This window comes from Coffea arabica, chromosome 11e, assembly GCF_036785885.1.
Source record: "Coffea arabica cultivar ET-39 chromosome 11e, Coffea Arabica ET-39 HiFi, whole genome shotgun sequence".
NCBI classification, from domain to species: Eukaryota; Viridiplantae; Streptophyta; class Magnoliopsida; order Gentianales; family Rubiaceae; genus Coffea; species Coffea arabica.
In genome coordinates this window covers 44555058-44578027 of record NC_092331.1, presented here as the reverse complement: position 1 = coordinate 44578027, position 22970 = coordinate 44555058, and the positions used below count along the sequence as shown (strand labels likewise).

General features: G+C 35.5%; 2 protein-coding genes across 2 annotated transcripts; one reads left to right on the top strand and one right to left on the bottom strand.

Moving 5' to 3' along the window:
- Positions 1 to 1800: 1800 nt before the first annotated feature.
- Positions 1801 to 5211, bottom strand: LOC113718309 (uncharacterized). The gene has a single exon (XM_027243223.2). The coding sequence runs from the start codon at positions 5209 to 5211 to the stop codon at positions 1801 to 1803; it is 3411 nt and encodes a 1136-aa protein (XP_027099024.1).
- A 1099-nt stretch (positions 5212 to 6310) lies between these two features.
- LOC113718308 (uncharacterized) lies at positions 6311 to 22588 on the top strand. Its single transcript, XM_027243222.1, has 4 exons — positions 6311 to 6921; positions 7006 to 7103; positions 8255 to 8326; positions 20592 to 22588. The coding sequence occupies exons 1-4, from the start codon at positions 6311 to 6313 to the stop codon at positions 22586 to 22588; spliced, it is 2778 nt and encodes a 925-aa protein (XP_027099023.1).
- Positions 22589 to 22970: the final 382 nt, after the last annotated feature.

Sequence of the window (22970 nt, the reverse complement as noted above, 5' to 3'; positions counted from 1 at the left end):
ATCCCCAATTTTTCTTATTGCATCTGAAAGTGCTAGATTTGATTTCTCATATTGCAATAAGAAATTATGAAGAATGACTACTTTAAATTCCTTAAATTTTTAGCCTCTTTTTATTAATAGAAAAATTCATCTTTTTATAAAATAAAATAAAAATTTAGCTGATTAAATGAGTGTTTCTTTAATTTGTAAGTACACTCGATAAATTAATAAATTATTAATTTATCGATTAGTTAATGCCTCTTTAAATTAATAGAATTTGTATGATCTAAAGATTATTAATTTATAGAGATTTTACTATACATAATAGGGGTAGACAAAAACACCTGCTGATTTGAAATCCCATCAAATTCGATTCAATCCATTCCAAAAAATAGGATACCCGATCTACATTGTTTGATCGAGTTAAAAGAGGATCGAGTACTCTTTATATGCGGGGCGGGTTAGGGTCAGAGGATTAAAGACCTATGAGTATCCAACTCGCCATGCATATATTTTTTAAATTTTAAATTATTATATCGATATACAAAATATTAGTTTTAGAGCTAACTAAGTAATTCTATTGAGCAAATTGTATCCCAAATATGATATCTATAATTTGTTTATGCGATTCATTTGTAAAAATTATGATCTTATATTTTTAAAAAAAAAATTAATTGATGTAGAATATATATGAAAAAGGGCAATGCTTATAACAAATTCATTAGTTTTGGGTTCTTTTTTTCTTTTTCTTGTATTTTTTTTTTTTTTTTGTAAATAGGAGGGATTATATTCAAGCCCACCTATTTACAATCCCTCCCTACTTACTACCCAGCCCAGCCCTCTCCACTTTCTTTTTCTTTTACTCTCTTTGTATGTTTGTTTCTTAGCATTAGACCTTTTTTCTGGATAAAATCTATGTTGAATATGCAAAATATAAAAATAAATTAGTATACATTATTTCAAAAAAATTAAGTAATGAGAATGGCGGGGCACATACCTACAAATCCGACTCTCTTCTAACAGGTATCCAATCACATCAGGTACGAGTTGATATGTGGGCGGTTAAAGGTTAGAAAATGGTTAATTCGTAAGATGCGGGTTAGATCAATCAAATGCCCCATAGGATGGTCTCCGACCAATGCCCACCTTTAGTGTTTTATCTATATATATATATATATATATATATATATACATGTTTGCCTATAATTTCAGATGTATTTGGAATGATATTATTTGCACAAAAATTATTTACTTGCATCACTAATACATTTTTTAAACTGAAAAATTATTTTCCTTACCACTTTTTTTTTTAATTTCACGTACAAGTGCTACAGTAGTTACTATTTCAAATAAACTTCTGTCCAAAGACACTCTTCATCTGAATATATACATTACACGTACTATATCTAAAAGATAACTCCGTGTCCAAGTCTCTTCTTTGGAGAAAAGATGATACGTACTATTGACTAGACTTCAACTTTTCTCCTATTTAACTGTTCATTGTCACATCTGTAAAATCAAAGTAGCCCCACAACACAAAGTAACAAAACTGGAGGTCTTTCTCTCTGCTTTCTCTCTTGTTTTTCAGTTTTTTTGTTTTATTCTCTGGGTCAAAAAGAGGCATTCTCTTTCTCACTATCCGGTTCAGTACAAGAAAATTGTCTAAGCCTAACAATCATGTATGTCATAACCTTCGAAAGGAAAAAAAATTAATTTAGTGATTCAATATGCACGTACTATATAGTTTTTTTTTAAAATTTTTTTATCCAAATAAAAACGCTTTATTGAACTTGAGAGCAGGCGAAAGAAAGCATACAACACTCATCTACCCCACCTCCTACGAAAATTAGGAAACCCTACGCGCTCCAAAGCCAGTTCCCCCTGAACATTACAAGGCAAAGCAGAAAGGCTAGTAAAGACCCTCTCCTGCTCCGAATCTGCTCCCATGTTAGCCAGGCAATCAGCAGGCTTGTTTGCCTCTCGATAGCAATGCGTGATCTCCGTGAAGTACGGCTTATAGTTGATCAACTCGGACATCTCCTGTTGGAGTCGCCACGGGCAGCTTTGACTCCCTTGCAGAATCCGCACCAAGCTGAGCGAATCCGACTCGATATGCAACCCATGCAAACCCTGAGCGACACATAACCGCACCCCAAACAGCATTGCCCTAAGCTCCGCATGCAAACTCGTCAAAGAACCAAAGAAACAAGAATAGCCGAAAATGAGCTTCCCGTCCCTATCACACACCACACCTCCACCTCCACTAATCCCCGGATTCCCTCTAGAGCATCCATCTGAATTCAATTTATACCCTCGTGTAGGAGCCACCCGTGCCACCTGAATAATAGAAACCCTCCGCCTCATACCCACCAATGCCGAGTGAAAAGCATCCCATGACCCAAAAGAGCCATCTATCTCCGGGAAACGGCAATGAAATAAAGCACACAATTGTAGAAATACCTGACGCACCACCTCCGTACTCACCACTCTCCTCCCCTCAAATACCCCTGTGTTTCGCGCTTTCCACAACTCCCAACAGACCAGCATTGGGAGTAATCGATATACGAACTTGAGGTACACATTATGTCCCCGGCGCAACCACCACCGCACAACCAGATGACACACCGTGGAAACCCTAGCCAACTCCCCCTGACATTCCTCAAAGCTAGCCCAAACAGCCTTTGCTAATCCCCCCATGCAGAAGGTGTGCTGGATCCCTTCCTCACCCGGCTCAGAGCAACACCGACACCTAGACGGGCCCTGAACCCCAAATTTCAGTAGCATGTCCATAAGGGGAAGGCGCGACCGCAACAGCCGGAGCATGAAGAAGGAAATCTTAAAAGGGCAACCCTGCAGCCAAACTTGTGAAGCAACCCAAGAACAAGTAGCCGACTTTGTAACAACGGAGTAAGCCGAGGCTACCGAGAACGTCCCATCAGCCGTTAACGCCCAAACCATCCTATCCGCACCTCTAGAGGCCGGAGGAGATACCTGCACCACTTGCCTCACCAGCTCCGGCGCCAATATCTGATTAAGGAGTCGCCAGTTCCATTGTGCCTGAAAGACAAGATCCGCCACCCTATGCTCATGAAAAATATCTACCCGATGGCACAACGCTCCTGTACCCATCCAATTATCATGCCAGAAATCCATGGAACCCTCACCAAGGACCCAGCCGATATGCTCCTCCGCCAAATCCTGAACTGACCTCAATCTCCGCCAAGTGTAGGACTGTGAAGAGACCTCTTCTGCCAAACAAGGATGCACTCCTTTACAATATTTCGCTGACAGAAATTGCGCCCATAGCGACTTTTGCTGCCGAAAATTCCACCAAAGCTTAATGGAGAGTGCGTCATACACCTCAGCAATACTACGAAATTCGACCCCACCTGCCTCCGGAGGCCAGCATAGCTCCCCCCAACTTATCCACTGCCACCTAGGACCAATCTCTGATGAGCCCCACAAAAAGGCTGCCATCACCTTCTCAAGGGACACAAACACTGCCTTTGGCGGTGATGTCGCCGCTAACAAGTGGATCGGGATTGAAGATAGCACGCTTCTGAGCAAAACTAGTTTGCCCCCAGACGATAGGACCCGATTTTTCCATGATAAAATCCTAGCCGTTACCGCACTGCAGACATCTGCAAAATAATACACTTGTCTCCTCCCAATGTACAGAGGACATCCAAGGTATTTGATAGGAAATGACTTGTGCGAGAAGCCCGTAACCGTCCTGATCATTGCTCGTCGTTGCGGAGGCACCCTGGGGTGCACCAAAAAACAACTCTTCTGACAGTTAACTCGCTGCCCCGACAGAGAACAATACCCATCGACTACCTGCTTGACCAACTGCACTGAGGCCTTGATGTCGCTGGTGAAAATGATCACATCGTCTGCATATGCCAAGTGCGTGACCATAGGGCATCCACTCGGAACTTTGAAGGGATGGAAACGCCTATGCACCGCCAAGGCATTCAGAGAACGCAAAAGCACCTCCGCTCCAATGACAAACAAAGCCGGCGATATCGGATCACCCTGGCGCAAACCTCGGGTGGACTTGAAAAACCCCTTCAGCGAGCCATTCACAATGACAGAAAACCACACATTTGAGACCAGCCTCCACACCATATCAATCCACAGCTCGCTAAACCCAAACCGCCAAAGGACTTGTATTAAAAACAGCCACGATACCCTATCGTAGGCCTTCATCATATCCAACTTGAGCACCACATTCCCTCCCCGGTTGGGTTTCCTAATATCGCTCAACAACTCCTGAGCTAAGAGAAAGTTATCCGCCATTTGTCGTCCTGGCACGAAACCACTCTTCTGCGGCGAGATAATCCGCGGAAGGACCCTAACCAGTCGGACGGATAAGAGTTTAGAGATGACCTTATTGACAAAGTTGCATAAACTTATCGGTTTGAATTGTGTAAAATCGTGTGGGCAGAGAACCTTAGGCAACAAAACAATGGCAGTAGCGGTGACACATCTCGGCAACTCCGCGCCACAAAAGAAGCTCTCTATGGCTCGGTGAACATCCTCAGCAACCACCTCCCAAGCAGCCGTGAAAAACTTCCCTGTAAAGCCATCCGGACCCGCGGCACTGTCCCCATCCATTGAAAACAGGACCTCCTTCACTTCGTCCATAGAAGGGATCTCCGTCAGCCCGCTGTTATCCTGATCATTAATAACCCTCGGAATGAACTCCAACATGTCACTAGAGGCTCTTCTTACCTCCTCTGTAAACAAACCCTGAAAGAAAGAGACGGCCTCATTACAAATACTTGCCTCATCGTCCACCCAGTCGCCATTTGTCCTCCGAATCCGATGAATAACCGACTTTCTCCGCCTCTCCGTCACAACAGAATGAAAGAAAGCCGTATTCTGGTCACCGTCCGCCAGCCACTTAACCCGAGCTTTCTGCTTCCAATACTCTTCTTCAACCACCAAAGCATTGCGCAACCGAGCTCGTGCCTTGTGTAGTTGTATCAGTAATTCCTCGGAAGGGTTGTCATCATGGGCTAGTTCAGCCTCTGCTACCTTTTGCTCCGCCGACCGAATCTCCAAGAATATATCCCCAAAAGAACTCCTAGACCATTGGCGAAGCGCTTGTTTTGTCTTTCGGAGCTTCTCCGATAAAACCTTGAGAGACGAACCAGGAAGGGAGCCAGACCAACACTGTTTAACGACATCCAGGCAAAAATCCAATCCAGCATCCAAAAATGCCTCCATTTATTTTATGTAACACAAACAGTACCAACACATATTAAATCATCTATCTCTAATAAAAGCTTAAGTTCCTCAACTTCTCCCTCTCCAGGGACGAAACCTAGGGGGATAGCAGGGGCTCCTTCCCTCCCCCAAATTTTAGAAAATTCAATTTTTATCCCTTATAAAATTAGAAAATTTCAGTACAGCAGAAGCTTTAAAATGTTTTATCTTAAACATATAAGTTTAGGTATATTCAAGTTCGCCACTATAAGATGAATTTTCTAGTTCTGTTTATGTCTCTCTGGCTTCTAGAATGCTTCTCTTCAATCAAGAAGCAACGAAGAAAAAAGCTAATCTAGTCATCTATCCCCTATTCCTTGAACCTAAAAAAGATTTTAGCTCACATTAAATCCACAAATAAAAGATGACTAAAATTGGATTGTTAAAATTGCATGCAGATATACTCAAATCCCCACACGTCTCATATGTGGCTGTGAAGTTGCTCCATATCTCGTATTCCATGACTCAGAAATTCGTTCATGTCAAGAGCTTTCTATAAGGTAGTTGTATGCAAGGTTAATAAATAGAGTAAACTTTCTAGGGAGCTTCTAAACTATTTTTATTATCAATTTTTGGCCCCTCGTCTATTTCAAGTCTTAACTTGGCTCATCAATAATAAAAATTATTAAATTTTATTTTATTTTCTCTATTTCCATATTTAGATTCATCAAATTGCCCTCAGATTTGTCAGCTTTAATGTAGAAATAGACTGAATAATTAAAATTTTGCGCTATTTATTTTTGAGGGGATAATGTGAAACTTGAAATATATAAAATCTCAAAAGTTGACGATACGAATGGTTTAAATACTCCTCAGATAGTTTAACCTATTATACAAGCTGATAGGTCACATTTGCAAGGTCTACATTGCCACCATCATTCTGTATTATTCTTCGGTGACTATCAGGCAAACCCTAACTGACCTCACTATCACAAGGTCCTCTTCTCCAGAGACCAATATAATAATAATAATAAAATAGGGTTGTTGTACTTGAATCTATATTTATATGTTCCTTATGGCAATACAAGTATATGTCCAGATTCTGGAAAAGAAATTAAATATGGAGAAAGCTTATTTCCTCTTCCTTGTAACCTTGGTTGCAGGCCTGGGCACAGCTTCCTCAAGTATCACTAACGTTGTTGCCCATAACAACAGCCGTGATCATGATCTAGATGCTCTTCTTGCCCTCAAGGCCACCATTTCCGATCCCCAGAACATCCTTCCAATCAATTGGTCCATTTCTACCTCTGTTTGCAACTGGATAGGAATCACTTGTAACACTCGCCATCGAAGAGTCGCTGCCATACAACTTCCTACAATGGGCTTAGTCGGAACCATACCTCCACAGTTGGGGAATCTCTCATTCTTAGTCTGGCTGAACCTTCAAAACAATAGCTTCCATGGAAATCTTCCAACTCAGCTGGGTCATTTGCGTCGACTCAAGTCCATCAACTTGGCATTCAATAGCTTTGATGGTGAATTTCCATCATGGTTGGGAGCTTTATCTCGACTTCGTTATCTTTTGTTCCATAGTAACAGAATTTCAGGTTCATTGCCACCAACGCTGTCTAATGCAACAACGTTAGAGACCATAAGGTTGGGTCTGAACCTCATAACTGGAAATTTGCCTCAAGACTGGAGTGCTTTACAAAACTTGGAGGACCTTGACATGTAAACCAATAGACTTGATGGCTCCTTGCCTCGGTCTTTATTTAACCTCTCGTCATTGCAGCACTTTAGTTTTTCGAATAATAGCTTATCCGGTTACCTTCCGGCACCTATCTGTGATCATCTGCCACAACTCCAAGGGATTTATCTGTCGAGGAACGAGTTTAACGGCGAAGTTCTGGCTGGTATTGGAGGTTGTCCGAGTCTTCAAATCTTGTCCTTGTCATACAATAATCTGGTAGGAAATATCCCAAAAGAAATTTGGAATCTAACTACGCTTAGGGGGCTAGCTCTAGGAGAAAACGATATTCAAGGTACAATTAGATAGTAATTCCTTGATTTTGAGTCACTATTTCTTCCGGAAAAATTGCAATTTATCCCATTCTAATTTAGCGCTTTCTAACATAACTCTCTTATGACTTCAAATATATACAACTTTCTCATGATTTGGAACTAGTTTAAATGTCAAAATTACCTTTGTTTAGAAACTAAAATTATTGAAATGGCCATGATTATAAGTTTAGTATGCATTACAATTTAGCCTCCCATTGTTTATCATTTTTTAACAAAACTCTCTTATGATTTTCAAAACTAATACATAAATTTCTTATCATTAATAAGTAATTTTCATTTTCACATTGAAGTACTTTTGACATTTTAGTCAATTTTATTATAAAAGAAGAGATCCGTCACTATGACATTTTAATTCGAACTATAAGAGGTTTATGTACAAGTAAAATAGTGTTAAATCACAGAAAAATAATGTGTAATTCACCCGTTTCCTCTTATATGGGTTATGGGATTTGTTATTAGATCTATTTTGAATCATATTTTAAAGTAATACGCATCTCGTTATTTAAATTCAATCAGTCCACAAAACTGTGCCTAAGACACGATGTAGTAGGATCACTATTAACTCACACGATATAATAACTAGACTAGAAGATGGACCACGGTTTGGCATGATCACTATAGCTGTGATGGTTCCAAACAAGTTACAACCAAGATTGGCCATAAGTTAAATTTAATAAAATGTATGGATGTCATTATATGAAGTATATGCCTTTCTCGTGGTGGACCCGCCTGACCAAATTATATCTTAGAATTAGCTTCGTTAGCTTAATAATCAAAACAGTCCATAAAAACTTCCCCTTTTCTCAGTTACATACATAAATTTGAACTTAAATTTTGAACACATGTAAATCATTTTAGTTTGCTAACTACTTACAACCCTTCTCAGTAGCTTAAGATATTTTTCTTAAAACAATTGCCTGCATATATACATGTATATTTTTTTAAGCAATTATGTAAGTATTATGCTTGATCTTTTCTGCAGGTCAAATCCCGGCAGATATTGGCAATACTACTAATTTGGAGATCCTAGGCATAGAGGATGCTAATCTCATAGGTAACAACGAGATACTTAGTGATGTTTTCTTATTCTGTCATACGCTGTTTAAATCAAGATTTTGAAACCCAACCATAACCCAAAAACAAATTATTAGGTTAAGGGTCACTATTCACTCGTTGGCCGAACTATAATTAGACCACAATTGCTGCCTTGTGACATCATAAATATATTATAAATTGATTTATATTTATTACTTACCTGAATTGAAGTACGCATACAAACTTCCTTCTATTTCTACAGTAAATTACTTTAATCTTTATTTAAACTAAATAAGCGGTACTTCTGAGTTGTCTCAATAAAATCATGGGAAAAGAATTCTTAAACTATTAATAGTTAAGAGTAGTAATTGCTAACATAAACAACTTAATGCTTCTAAATTTTTGTTGACAATAAAAATATTATACAGATAAAAAATTTATTATTTTGAAGAAGGAATACAAGGACAAAGAAAAGAATTACTTTACTAAATTTAAAAAGTCAAATTTACACAAACTTATATAGTATTTTATTGATCTAGAGAAGATACAGAGGGAAGTAGATGCATAAATAAATATTTGTGTTTTTAATGGAAAAATGGAAAGGACAGAAAGCGGCTAAGTGATATTATTGACGGGTATTTTACATACGTACAAGTTAAAAAACCGAATTACACCCGTTCACTGCAAGTATACAGGTCAACTAGTAGTTTAGGGTATATATCGGGTCGATCCCACAGGGAAGAGTGAACAATTACCGGTATTACTAAAACTTCTCTATTATTCAGACTATCAATAAATTATAAGAAATTTAACCTACTGAAATTATACAAAATAACAAATGAAAGCTCCTTGGGTTGTGATATCCCTAACTACTCATGCAAGTGCTATATTTGGATCATTAAGTACTACATCTAGGCTAATTATGGTGTAATTTCCTTATGCATTTGAATCCTACTTTCGTAGTGAATCAATTATACTTATAACTAATCCATACCTATTCTCATGGTTATGAAATTAGCTACAAGTTCATTTCTTCAGTGAAATTACATGAAATGAATCACTAAAAACCACATAGGTGCACCTCTACTTTCGTGAGTGTACTCCCTATGTTTAGCACTTCTTGAACTAATGTTAAATCTCAATTTTCATTGCAGAAATAACACTTTAGATAATCACAATTAATGGTACCAGATTAATCATGATTTAAAGAGTTAAAGTACTAAATAATTTGCTCAAATCATAGCAGTCAAATAGCCAAACAATAAGCACTAAAAATCATAGAAAGTTCAACCAAACCCAAGGTATAAACTTTAAAGACACATCTTGAACACAAAATCCAGATCTTGTATATTAACCAAACTTGGAATCAAATATAAAAGATAAAGAGTTTGGAAGGATTACAACCCTTGTCACATGAGCTTTCTTCCTTGCCTTCTTCATCCTCCATCTTCATCCTAATCTAGATAATAAACAAGAATGGATGAACTATACTACTCTATACTAAGCTAAACTAATACTAAGAGAATGAAAAAACTACATTTCTGCACTTTTCAAGCTTCTCTCGTATGATCCTCTCCAATCTCTCAATCCCAGAATGTCTCTGCATATAAACTGATGAAGAGCTCCATTTTTCCAAGTCAAATTCCACATTTTGATTCCCAAATCTCAACTTTGTTAGGATAGTCAATAACAAATGTTTTTGACTTGAAAATAAGCCACCTTGTCTGCCCTTTTGTCTTCTGAAGCATGTGCACCGAATTCTCTTGCAACTTATAGCTGGAAAGTGGTATGAACACAAGAGAATTGACTGAGCAAATTGCAGAATTTCGGCCAGAAAACGCGCCTTTACAAAACGCGTCTACAACTCGCGTTTTGTGCACTCGTGTTTTCACTTTGTCCTTACTTCAACTGCGATTTTCTCCATGATGCAGGCCGAACTAGCTTTTGTGCAAAACACCAAAGTTGTAGATCTTTGAGTTAGCTTTCCAATGCTTCAAGAATCATCCAAATCGGAGCTTTGTAGACTGATATATGATCAGAATACTAAACACTGGTCGGAACTCTATTTTCCACTTTGGACAGCTGAGTTGAATTTCGGTATTTCAACTTTTGGACTATGAAAACGGCTGAATTGGACTTTGATGTCTTCATACCAAATGTAGATCTCTTTCTTAGCTTTAAAGTGGCACCAAGATCACCTTGATCCGATCTGTGTAGCTCTAGATATAGTCAAAATACCAAAACGTGTCAGAGTTGTCAAACCTGACTTTTCTTGATTCAAATTGCATTTTTCCTTTTACACTTCATATTTTATTTTCACCACTTTAATTCACCTTCAATCATCCAAATATCTTCTCAATGCACTTCATTTGATGATTGAATCATTAATCCTACAAAATATGAAGTTTTTACCATAAAAATCCATAAAATGCAATGTTTAGCCACTTTAACATAAAATGTAGTTTTTTACCAAAACCTTAATTATTTTAGTTATAAAACTAAATAATCAAACCAGAATTAACTAATAAAACACACTAAAAATACGTAAAATAAACCCTTGTCAAATACCCCCACACTTGAATCATTGCTTGTGCTCAAGCAATAAGAAATACAAACCAACAATGATCCAAAAGTTGAAAATAAACATATGTAGCATTTCAACTTCATTTCCTCAAAACAAAGTAAATAACCATTATGCAATTATTCAATTAAGTTCAAGTACTCATAATATCAAGTAAAGAAGAGCCAATTATACCGTAATTATAACAAGTTCAAATCAATTTTTCATCCTTACCCAATCTTACAAGTAAGTAACTCATATGGTCAATAATATGCTTCCTAAACCCATGATCATCTTCTTATTTAACTTAAAGAGGGATTTATTTATATAATATAGCTAAATATTACTTAAGTTATGAAAGTATCTTTTTACGCGAGTGTCGACATTTGTAGATGCCAACCCCCGGTTACTCAACACTTCACATACTCAAGTTGCTTTGCATACTCTTAATTCAAGTACCTTTTTACGCGAATGTTGACATTTGTAGATGCCAACCCCCGGTTACTCGGTACGAGAATCATTGGAGTAGAACAATTGTTTATTATTTAAACAAGATTTTTTTTCCCTCATATAATTGAAAGCATAATCACGAGAAGAGTATTGCAATTATTGACCATATTTATCACTTAACTTATAAAATCAAATAAAGCGAAGAAATTTCATCAAATATGCAAAAAAATATAGGCATAATTTTCTCCACTTTAAAAGATATACTTTCCTACAAATGCAAAAATTATAATCACATAATAGTCATTTCCAAGTTAAATGAGAAAAGAAGTGCTTAAATCACATATATTTATCTCAAATGTAGAAGAAATTTGAACTACTAATGGTATGAAACTTGTTACCCCTTGGATAAAATTGAAAAAATATGAAACTTTTTGGGGCAAGTTTGCAATTTTGGACAAGATTTTAGAAAAATTTTGAATTTTAACACAAGTCCAATATTTGCAACTAATAATTCAATCACATACAATGTATATAATCTCAATTCTTCCCCCCACACTTAACATGCACATTGTCCTCAATGTGTAAAAAGGAAAATCGAGATAAAGAAAAGTAATACTCCCCTATTGTTGTGATTGAATATGAAGCTTCAAGGTATGTTGTTTGCCTGTCTTCATCACTTCAAGAGTTCCATTTGATAACCATTAGTGATATAAACCTAAAAATGGAAAATGAGAAACAAAAGTGATAACAAAGGTTTAATAAAACTAAACGGCGATCCGTAACTTCAATCCTTTGTTTTGATGGTGTACCTATAGAAAATCCACAATAAGCCACTCAAGGTACAAGAAAATATATGAGGAAAAGAAGAAAAAAAAAGAGAATCAAGGAACCTGCATTTTTTTCTTTCAAAAAAAAAAAATGCTCAGAAAACGTGAGTAGAAACGCGCCTTTAACTCGCGTTTTTGAAGGCGCGTTTCTTCCCAAAAGTTGCAGTACTGAAAACGCGGTTATGTGAGAAAACGCGACTTCAAGTCGCGTTTTCACTGGCGCGTTTTCATCTTTGATCAAGGCAACAAAACGCGACTTCCTTCAATGGCGCGTTTTCTGTTCTGCAGGTGCAGAATTGAAAACGCGATTCTGTGAACACGCGACTCAGAGGCGCGTTTTCTTGAGAAACGCGTTTTCTGCTGCGAATTTTAGCAGAAATTCAACTTTTGAAAATTTACAAATAATACCCCAATCACTCAAAATGCATCATAAATCATTTGTTTGTACAATTTATCAATGTGCACACATGTAAAACATTAAAAACATGCATTTTAGCCCCTTTTAACGGATCAAAAACAACAATTACTCAAATCGAGGGGTTGAGTTCCTTGATCAAATTTCGTCTTTTTCACCTCATTTGGTCACTTTTGCTTCCAATTCCAATACCTACAAATGAAAAATAACAAAATAACTCAAACACATACTTTAAATATAAAATCACACCAAAATAACATAAATAGCCAAAACATTGGGTTGCCTCCCAATAAGCGCTTCTTTAAAGTCAATAGCTTGACTATTGAACCTCATTTTTCAAGGAGGTTTGGTGAGCGAATAATCCACCATTTTAGGCTGTGGTAGATCATTAAATGGTGACTTTATAGTAAAAGTCACATGTTCTAATGATATGAGAAATAGAAGTGACTTACCTATCCCAAGTGTTTCATAGATATTACCTTGAATATGCGCCACTTGAGAACTTACCAAATAAAATGCCATGAGAGTATCTTGGGCAGCAATACCCTTAGAACCTACACTTTCAATGCACTCCTCAAGAGGGGTGAAAAATGAGTCATTAAAACTCACCTCTTGAGGTTCAAAGTTAGTTCCAAAGATATTATCATGTGAAATAGACATTTGCTCATTGAAACACAATTGAGATTCATCATATTCATCAAAATGCAATCCATTTTCACATACAACATTCCTACCATTCATGCTAGGATCATTTTGCAATTTATTAGAGAAAATAACTTCACACAATGCATTCAATTGCTCATGTATTCTACCAAAGTGAGAAGCTAATTCATCTATTCTTTCCTCAATCCTATCAAAACGGTCGGAAGTTGCATTAGCTAATTTTTCTAAAGCTAACTCCCAAGATGGCTTAGAATCATTAGCTACCATTTCAATTGCCAACTCCCAAGATGGTTTTGATTCATATTGGACACATTCAGGTTGGTAATCGTAAAAATATGAGGAATTATTATAAGTACATTGATTATCCCAACCATAAACAGGAGAATTGTTCCAATTAGCACTATCTTGATCAAAACAAGGATTGTAATGCTCCAATTCATCATAATAATCAACATTTTGTGCTTGCATACATGTGTTAGTAGCATGATAACCTCCACACAAGTCACAAATCAAATGATAAGAATTAAAAGCATTAACATTCCTCCCTTGCTCAATTTCATGTATAATTGTGTCCATTTGAACTTGTAACATTATAACATCAAATTTAGCCTTTAAGCACCTTAATCCATCTTCAAAAGACATACATTCAGTAAATTCTTGGTTACCTCTGTTGATGGAGCTTTGCACTTGGTAACCATCCATTGTCATGCTTCCACTTCTCAAGCATTGTCCTCCAAATTGACCTATCCTCCTCATTATCTAAAATTGCTTTTAAACAACTTAAGAGCAAAATTAGTAAGAAGACTAGGTGATAAAATACATACACATATAAAACACAGAAAATAACATACACAGTATAACTAATAATATGTCTAAACTAATAAAGTTACTCTTCACACCGATATTGCCAAATCTTCCCCGGCAACGGCGCTAAAAACTTGACGGGTATTTTACATACGTACAAGTTAAAAAACCGAATTACACCCGTTCACTGCAAGTATACAGGTCAACTAGTAGTTTAGGGTATATATCGGGTCGATCCCACAGGGAAGAGTGAACAATTACCGGTATTACTAAAGCTTCTCTATTATTTAGACTATTAATAAATTATAAGAAATTTAACCTACTGAAATTATACAAAATGACAAATGAAAGCTCCTTGGGTTGTGATATCCCTAACTACTCATGCAAGTGCTATATTTGGATCATTAAGTACTACATCTAGGCTAATTATGGTGTAATTTCCTTATGCATTTGAATCCTACTTTCGTAGTGAATCAATTATACTTATAACTAATCCATACCTATTCTCATGGTTATGAAATTAGCTACAAGTTCATTTCTTCAGTGAAATTACATGAAATGAATCACTCAAAACCACATAGGTGCACCTCTACTTTCGTGAGTGTACTCCCTATGTTTAGCACTTCTTGAACTAATGTTAAATCTCAATTTTCATTGCAGAAATAACACCTTAGATAATCACAATTAATGGTACCAGATTAATCATGATTTAAAGAGTTAAAGTACTAAATAATTTGCTCAAATCATAGCAGTCAAATAGCCAAATAATAAGCACTAAAAATCATAGAAAGTTCAACCAAACCCAAGGTATAAACTTTAAAGACACATCTTGAACACAAAATCCAGATCTTGTATATTAACCAAACTTGGAATCAAATATAAAAGATAAAGAGTTTGGAAAGATTACAACCCTTGTCACATGAGCTTTCTTCCTTGCCTTCTTCATCCTCCATCTTCATCCTAATCTAGATAATAAACAAGAATGGATGAACTATACTACTCTATACTAAGCTAAACTAATACTAAGAGAATGAAAAAACTACATTTCTGCACTTTTCAAGCTTCTCCCGTATGATCCTCTCCAATCTCTCAATCCCAGAATGTCTCTGCATATAAACTGATGAAGAGCTCCATTTTTCCAAGTCAAATTCCACATTTTGATTCCCAAATCTCAACTTTGTTAGGATAGTCAATAACAAATGTTTTTGACTTGAAAATAAGCCACCTTGTCTGCCCTTTTGTCTTCTGAAGCATGTGCACCGAATTCTCTTGCAACTTATAGCTGGAAAGTGGTATGAACACAAGAGAATTGACTGAGCAAATTACAGAATTTCGGCCAGAAAACGCGCCTTTACAAAACGCGTCTACAACTCGCGTTTTGTGCACTCGCGTTTTCACTTTGTCCTTACTTCAACTACGATTTTCTCCATGATGCAGGCCGAACTAGCTTTTGTGCAAAACACCAAAGTTGTAGAGCTTTGAGTTAGCTTTCCAATGCTTCAAGTATCCTTCAAATCGGAGCTTTGTAGACTGAGATATGATCAGAATACTAAACACTGGTCGGAACTCTATTTTCCACTTTGGACAGCTGAGTTGAATTTCGGTATTTCAACTTTTGGACTATGAAAACGGCTGAATTGGACTTTGATGTCTTCATACCAAATGTAGATCTCTTTCTTAGCTTTAAAGTGGTACCAAGATCACCTTGATCCGATCTATGTAGCTCCAAATATAGTCAAAATACCAAAACGTGTCAGAGTTGTCAAACCTGACTTTTCTTGATTCAAATTGCATTTTTCCTTTTACACTTCATATTTTATTTTCACCACTTTAATTCACCTTCAATCATCCAAATATCTTCTCAATGCACTTCATTTGATGATTGAATCATTAAACCTACAAAATATGAAGTTTTTACCATAAAAATCCATAAAATGCAATGTTTAGCCACTTTAACATAAAATGTAGTTTTTTACCAAAACCTTAGTTATTTTAGTTATAAAACTAAATAATCAAACCAGAATTAACTAATAAAATACACTAAAAATACGTAAAATAAACCCTTGTCAATTATCAGAGTGATAATCTTCTTGGCAGTGCAATATTTTCTCAAATGCGAAGAATACCCTCAATCAGTCAATTATGCTCACTGATTTTCCTAAGGCTCATTATACATTAATTACTCTTCTTTTCTCTCTATAAATAAGTTTTTAGGGTTAGGGTCTCTCAATCTTACCCTTATTATCATCAACTTCTTCTCTAACTCTCTATGTTAGATTAATTGATCTATTATTTTATGATTTACAAACTTGATTTTGATTTTAATATTTTTTTATATACTAATTTTTTTCTCAATATGCTGTCCTTTTGCAAATAAAACATAATTTGATTCAAACAAGTAATACTAGCCTTACTTTCCCTATATACATAGGATATACAATCTAATGCAATTTAAACTTACTCTCATCTAGTTATTAGCGAATACTAATGCTTGATAGGAAGTCGAAATGACGGGTATTTTACATACGTACAAGTTAAAAAACCGAATTACACCCGTTCACTGCAAGTATACAGGTCAACTAGTAGTTTAGGGTATATATCGGGTCGATCCCACAGGGAAGAGTGAACAATTACCGGTATTACTAAAGCTTCTCTATTATTTAGACTATCAATGAATTATAACAAATTTAACCTACTGAAATTATACAAAATAACAAATAAAAGCTTCTTAGGTTGTGGTATCCCTAACTACTCATGCAAGTGCTATATTTGGATAATTGAATACTACATCTAGGCTAGTTATGGTGTAATTTCCTTAAACATGTGAAACCTACTTTCGTAGTGAATCAACTATACTCATAACTAATCCATACCTATTCTCATGGTTATGAAATAAGCTACAAGTTTATTTTTTCAATGAAATTACATGAAATTAATCACTAAAAACCACATAGGTGCACCTCTACTTTCGTGAGTGTACTCCCTATGTTTAGCACTTCTTGAACTAATGTTAAATCTCAATTTTCATTGCAGAAATAACACCTTAGATAATCACAATTAATGGTACCAGATTAATCATGATTTAAAGAGCTAAAATGCTAAATAACTTGCTCAAATTATAGCAGTCAAGTAGCCAAATAATAAGCACTAACAATCATAGAAAGTTCAACCAAACCCAAGGTATAAACTTTAAAGACACATATTAAATATAAAATCCAGAACTTGCATATTAACTAAATTTGGAATCAAGTACAAAAGATAAAGAGTTGAAAAGGAATGTAACCCATGGCACTTGAGCTCATCACCTTGCCTTCTTCATCTCCATCTTAATCCTAGTCTAGCAATATACAAGAGTGGATGAACTACACTAGCTAAACTATCCTACACTAAGGAAATGGAAGAACTACATTTCTGCACTCTTCAAGCTTCTCCCGTATGATCCTCTAATCAATTGCAGACCTCCCCAAATGTCTCTGCATATAAACTACTCAAAGGCTCTCTTTTTCCAAGTCAAATTCCAACTTTTGATTTCCAAATCTAACTTTGTTAGGATAGTCAATAACAAATGTTTTTGACTTGAAAATAAGCCACCTTGTCTGCCCTTTTGTCTTCTGAAGCATGTGCACCGAATTCTCTTGTAGATTGTAGCTGGAAAGTAGTTTGAACATAAGAGAATTGACTGAGCAAATTGCAGAATTGCGGCCAGAAAACGCGCCTACACAAAACGCGGTTACAAGTCACGTTTTGTGTACTCGCGTATTCACTTTGGCCTTACTTCATCTGCGATTTTCTCTATTATAAAGGTCGAACTGGCTTTTGTGCAAAACATAAAAATTGTAGCCCTTTGAGTTAGCTTTTCAATGCTTCAAGAATCATCCAAATCGGAGTTGTATAGCCTGAGATATGATCAAAATACTAAACACTGGTCAGAGCTCTGTTTTCCACTTTGGACAGCTGAGTTGAATTTCGGTATTTCAACTTTTGGACTATGAAAACGGCTGAATTGAACTTTGATGTCTTCATACCAAATGTAGATCTCTTTCTTAGCTTTAAAATGGTATAAAGATCACCTTGATCCGATCTGTGTAGCTCCAGATATAGTCAAAATACCAAAATATGTCAGAGTTGTCAAACCTGACTTTTCTTGCATTTTTCCTTTTATACTTCATATTTTATTTTCACCACTTTAATCCATCTTCAATCATCCAAATATCTTCCCAATGCACTTCATTTGATGATTGAATCATTAAACCTACAAAATATGAAGTTTTTACCATAAAAATCCATAAAATGCAATGTTTAGCCATTTTAACATAAAATGTAGTTTTTTACCAAAACCTTAGTTATTTTAGTTATAAAACTAAATAATCAAACCAAAATTAACTAATAAAACACACTAAAAAATACGTAAAATATATTCTTATCACGAAACCTGCAGGACAATTATAAAAGAGGAAAGGATGGTAAAGTTCTTAACAAGATCAGCTACAAAAGCACACGATAAACAAGTAGAATTCAAATAAATAAAGTATGTTGCATGCCAAAACTAAATGAAATATATATCAAAGCATTGAGTTACAATGATATCATCATAGCAATCATTTTAAACCAAAATTTGTTGGAATTAAATCATGTTGCACTTGCAAAAATAAATTTTTAAATAAAAGTATCGGAATGCAAAAAAAAGTGCGTTTAAGCAAAAGCATTATTATACAAAAAAAGGTTAAGACAGAAACTAAACGAGTAAATCATGAAAGTAATTAATGAATCAACGTGTGTCAATGTGTGTGGTGAGAGAGAGAAAAATTTATTAGAGAAGAAGAGTAGTAATTAGTGCTTAATAGACCCTAGTAAATTCCATACAAATATATGGAGTTGACTGGTTGATAATAAACTTAGCGTATGAGCACATATTGCTTTAGCAAAAAGATTATTTTTTTTGGCAATATCACCAGCCATAGAGAAATAGTCAAATAAAACAATTATATAGATGTATAACATTTGTTTCCAGCATTAATTTTCTCCATAATATTACTTTTTAGTTACTTTGCCCCCAGTCAAACTTAACGGAGTTTATTAATTCAACTGAAAAGACATGTTTGGGCTTAAAATTATTATCACTTTATCTTCGTAAACTATAGTCTTATTATCAGTTTACTCCATAAAGTTATTTTTTAGACAATTTATTCCACCATTAAACTAGTTTAGCAAGTTAAAAAAACTCTAAAAGAAAGTACCCTTCTCTTTTTATAATAAAAAATTTAGTGTGGCTCTTTTCCTTTTTAGTATCAAGAAAAAATCTTATCAATATTAAAAAAAATAGAAAGATAGGGGAAGAGAGAGAAAGAGAGAGAGAGAGAGCCCAATTCTTTTTCAAAAAAAATACAAATAAGAAAGAATTCGATATTTTAATTATTTTACTTTCCTATTTATCACTCAATTCTAATCCTAATCTTGATGATATTAAAGTAATACAATAACATTAGATTCTTCTTATTTTGTTTTTTTTTTTTTTTGCAAAATCTAATTTTCTATCTCTTTCTCTCCTATCTCTTTTTCTTTTCCTAGTATTAATAAGTGTGAAAAAAAAGAAATTTAGGAAAATCCTTTTATTTTTATGTTTTTGGAACTCTTAGAGTGAAGAAAAAGAAAAAGAAAAAATAACCATTCCAATTTTTTTACTTTTGATTATATTAAAAAAAGGTAAATCCATTAAAAGTTTTTTGAACATACTAATTAGGTTAATGATGGGATAAATACCCAAAAAATAATGTTAGGGAGTAAAGCAATTGTATCACTATAATTTAAAGGGACAAAGTGGTAATAACAATATAGTAATGCGATAAAATAAAGGATATTTTTATCCAAAACTTGTTAACATACCGATTTGAATTGCCTATAGGGGTAAAGTAACTAAAATACAATATTAGGAGGTAAATTGATAGTAATGATATAATTTAAGGGTGTAAAGTGAGAATAATCCAAATTCTTTAATCACATAACATCTATAAACCACATTATCAGGACAAGTTTATGACCCTCACATGGCTCCCCTAGAATTTAATCCATAAATTCATAGTTCTTCCTAATTTTCCAAGAAATAGAGATTTTACGTTCTCACCTTTTCTCTGTCTTTCTCACATTTTTCTGAATTTTGTAAGAAGAAAACGGCTTAAGGTCTAACCATTAGGTATATTTATAGATGTCACACAAGTACAGTCCCTGTAAGACTAGGCTTCCTTTAACTTTTTGGTTCGTACCAGACTACATGGCCTTCTCTACTTCTAATATCTCCCTTTTTTTTTTATCCAAATTCCTTCTCTTTATGTCCAGAAAATTTCTCCCCTTTTTTTCCAGCCGAATTATATGTTTATTTTTACATAAGTTAGCTGACCAAAACTTAAAGGCCCGACAACCCTAACTAGCTTCTTTTCATGAAACAATTTCAGCCCATTCATATGTGTGTGTGTATACATGTGTATGCGTATTATTAATATGCATGTGTTCCTCAATGGAATTGGTTTTTCTTCTCATTTGACTTGTTGCCTAGTTGGTTTTTGATCAGGTGTTATACCTCGTGAGATTGGTAACCTACACAAATTGGAGGTACTATACTTGGGCAAAAATAGGTTAAGAAATCCTATCCCACATGAGCTATTCAACATTTCAACTCTTGGGGCATTGTGCATACCAGATAATGATTTTTTGGGCATTCTTCCTTCCACTTTAGGTGTTAATTTACCCAATCTTGAGGTGCTTAATCTTGGGAGCAACAAATTCACTGGAATTATACTACCAACACTCTCCAATGCCTCCAAATTGATGAGTCTAGACTTGACAGTAAATGAATTTTTTGGTGCAATTCCTGACTCTCTTGGCAGCCTAACATTCCTAGAAGCCTTGGATCTTTCGGAAAACAATTTTACTCTATCTAGAGATATGACCTTCTTCAATTCTATAGGAAATTGCAGGTCTTTGATTAGGTTGTCGCTAGACGAAAATCCACTGAATGGAAATCTTCCAGTGTCTATTGGAAATCTTTCCAACTCTCTTGAATCAATTGATGTGTCTTATTGTGGAATTGGAGGTGAAATTCCAAGGTCACTAGGCAACTTGAGCGACTTGGCGTATTTGAACATAGCAAGCAATGGCTTGACAGGAACAATCCCAAGTTCCATCTCAGGTTTACTAAAACTTCAGTGGATAAGTCTTGAAGATAACAAGATACATGGACCAATTCCAAGTGAGTTTTGTCATATTCCCAACTTAGCATACTTAATTTTGGCAAGAAATAGGCTATCTGGCAAAGTGCCCAATTGCATAGGGAGCATTTCTTCATTGAGATATCTTTATTTAAACTCCAACAATCTAACATCTAGCGTACCATCAAGCTTGTGGAGCCTTAAGGATCTGTTGGAGCTTGACTTGTCCATGAATTATCTCAATGGGTCTTTGTCCTCCCAAGTTGGAGGTATGAAGGCGTTGATCAAACTGAACCTATCAGTTAATCAGTTATCTGCTGATATTCCTAGCACAATTGGGGCGCTACAGAATTTACAGGCACTTTCCTTAGGGCATAATAACCTACAAGGGTTAATTCCAGAGTCCATCAAGAATATGTTTGTTTTGCAGTACTTGGATCTGTCATTCAACAGTTTAACTGGTACGATACCTAAATCACTGGAGGCACTCTTGGATCTTCAGTATTTGAATGTTTCCTTCAACAATCTACAAGGACCGATTCCTCAAGGAGGACCTTTTAAGAACTTCACACTCCTATCCTTTCTTGCTAATGAAGCATTATGTGGTACTCCTTGGTTCCAACCTTGTCAAACTTCTCAACATGGATCAAAGAAAAAGATGCTCTTGCTTGTGTCCCTGCCAACAGGATCTGCTGTCCTAGCCTTGGCCGTTTCACTTTTGTTGCTGAAAAGGTTGACAAGAAATAAAACTACGGCTCCCGTTCATGATATTTTTCCAGAAACAACACATCAAAGGGTTCCCTACCATGAACTTCAACGAATAACAAATGGTTTCAGCGAGAATAACTTGCTTGGATCTGGGACGTTTGGTTCAGTTTACAAAGGGGTGTCTGCAAATGGGATGATTTGGGCTATAAAGGTATTTGATATGCAGCTTGAGGGCATATTGAAAGCTTTTGACACAGAATGCGAAGTCTTATGCCGCCTTCGTCATAGAAATTTGATCAAAGTAATCAGTGCTTGCTCTAATCAGGACTTTAAAGCTTTGATACTAGAATTCATGCCTAATGGAAGTCTGGACAAATGGCTTCATCTTGGCCACCATGTCCTGAGTATCATGCAAAGATTGGACATCATGATTGATGTGGCTCACGGGTTGGAATATCTTCATTATGGGTATTCATTTCCAATAATTCATTGCGATTTGAAACCTAGCAACATTTTACTAGATGAAGATATGGTAGGTCCTGTTAGTGACTTTGGGATTGCTAAATTGCTGGGAGATGAAGAAAGCCATGTTCAAACAAACACTCTGGCCACAATTGGGTACATCGCTCCAGGTTATTATTCTTGGCTGTAAACCTAAAATTTTGGCTTTTTATTGGTTTGGAAATTTTTTCAAAAACTGTTTTTGTATTTGCAGTCTATAGCAACATTATAAAATCAATTCTAAAAATACACACAATCTCAAATACAACTCATAAAAATGAGTAAATCTTATATACATTGAAGTATAATATTTACGATAAGGTTGAAGAATTATTATATGATTTATTCAAAAAGGATGAAATAGAAAATCTTTCCCCATTATTGGGAAAAAAAAAGATTGCCAATAGACTGAGAGATCTGGATTAAATTCTCTCAATGATGGAGTATCTTTGAGCCCAGATTTTAGCCGGAAATATACATCTCAAAGGATACCCATGGTGGATAAAATAATTAATGAGCACTTTGAATACAAT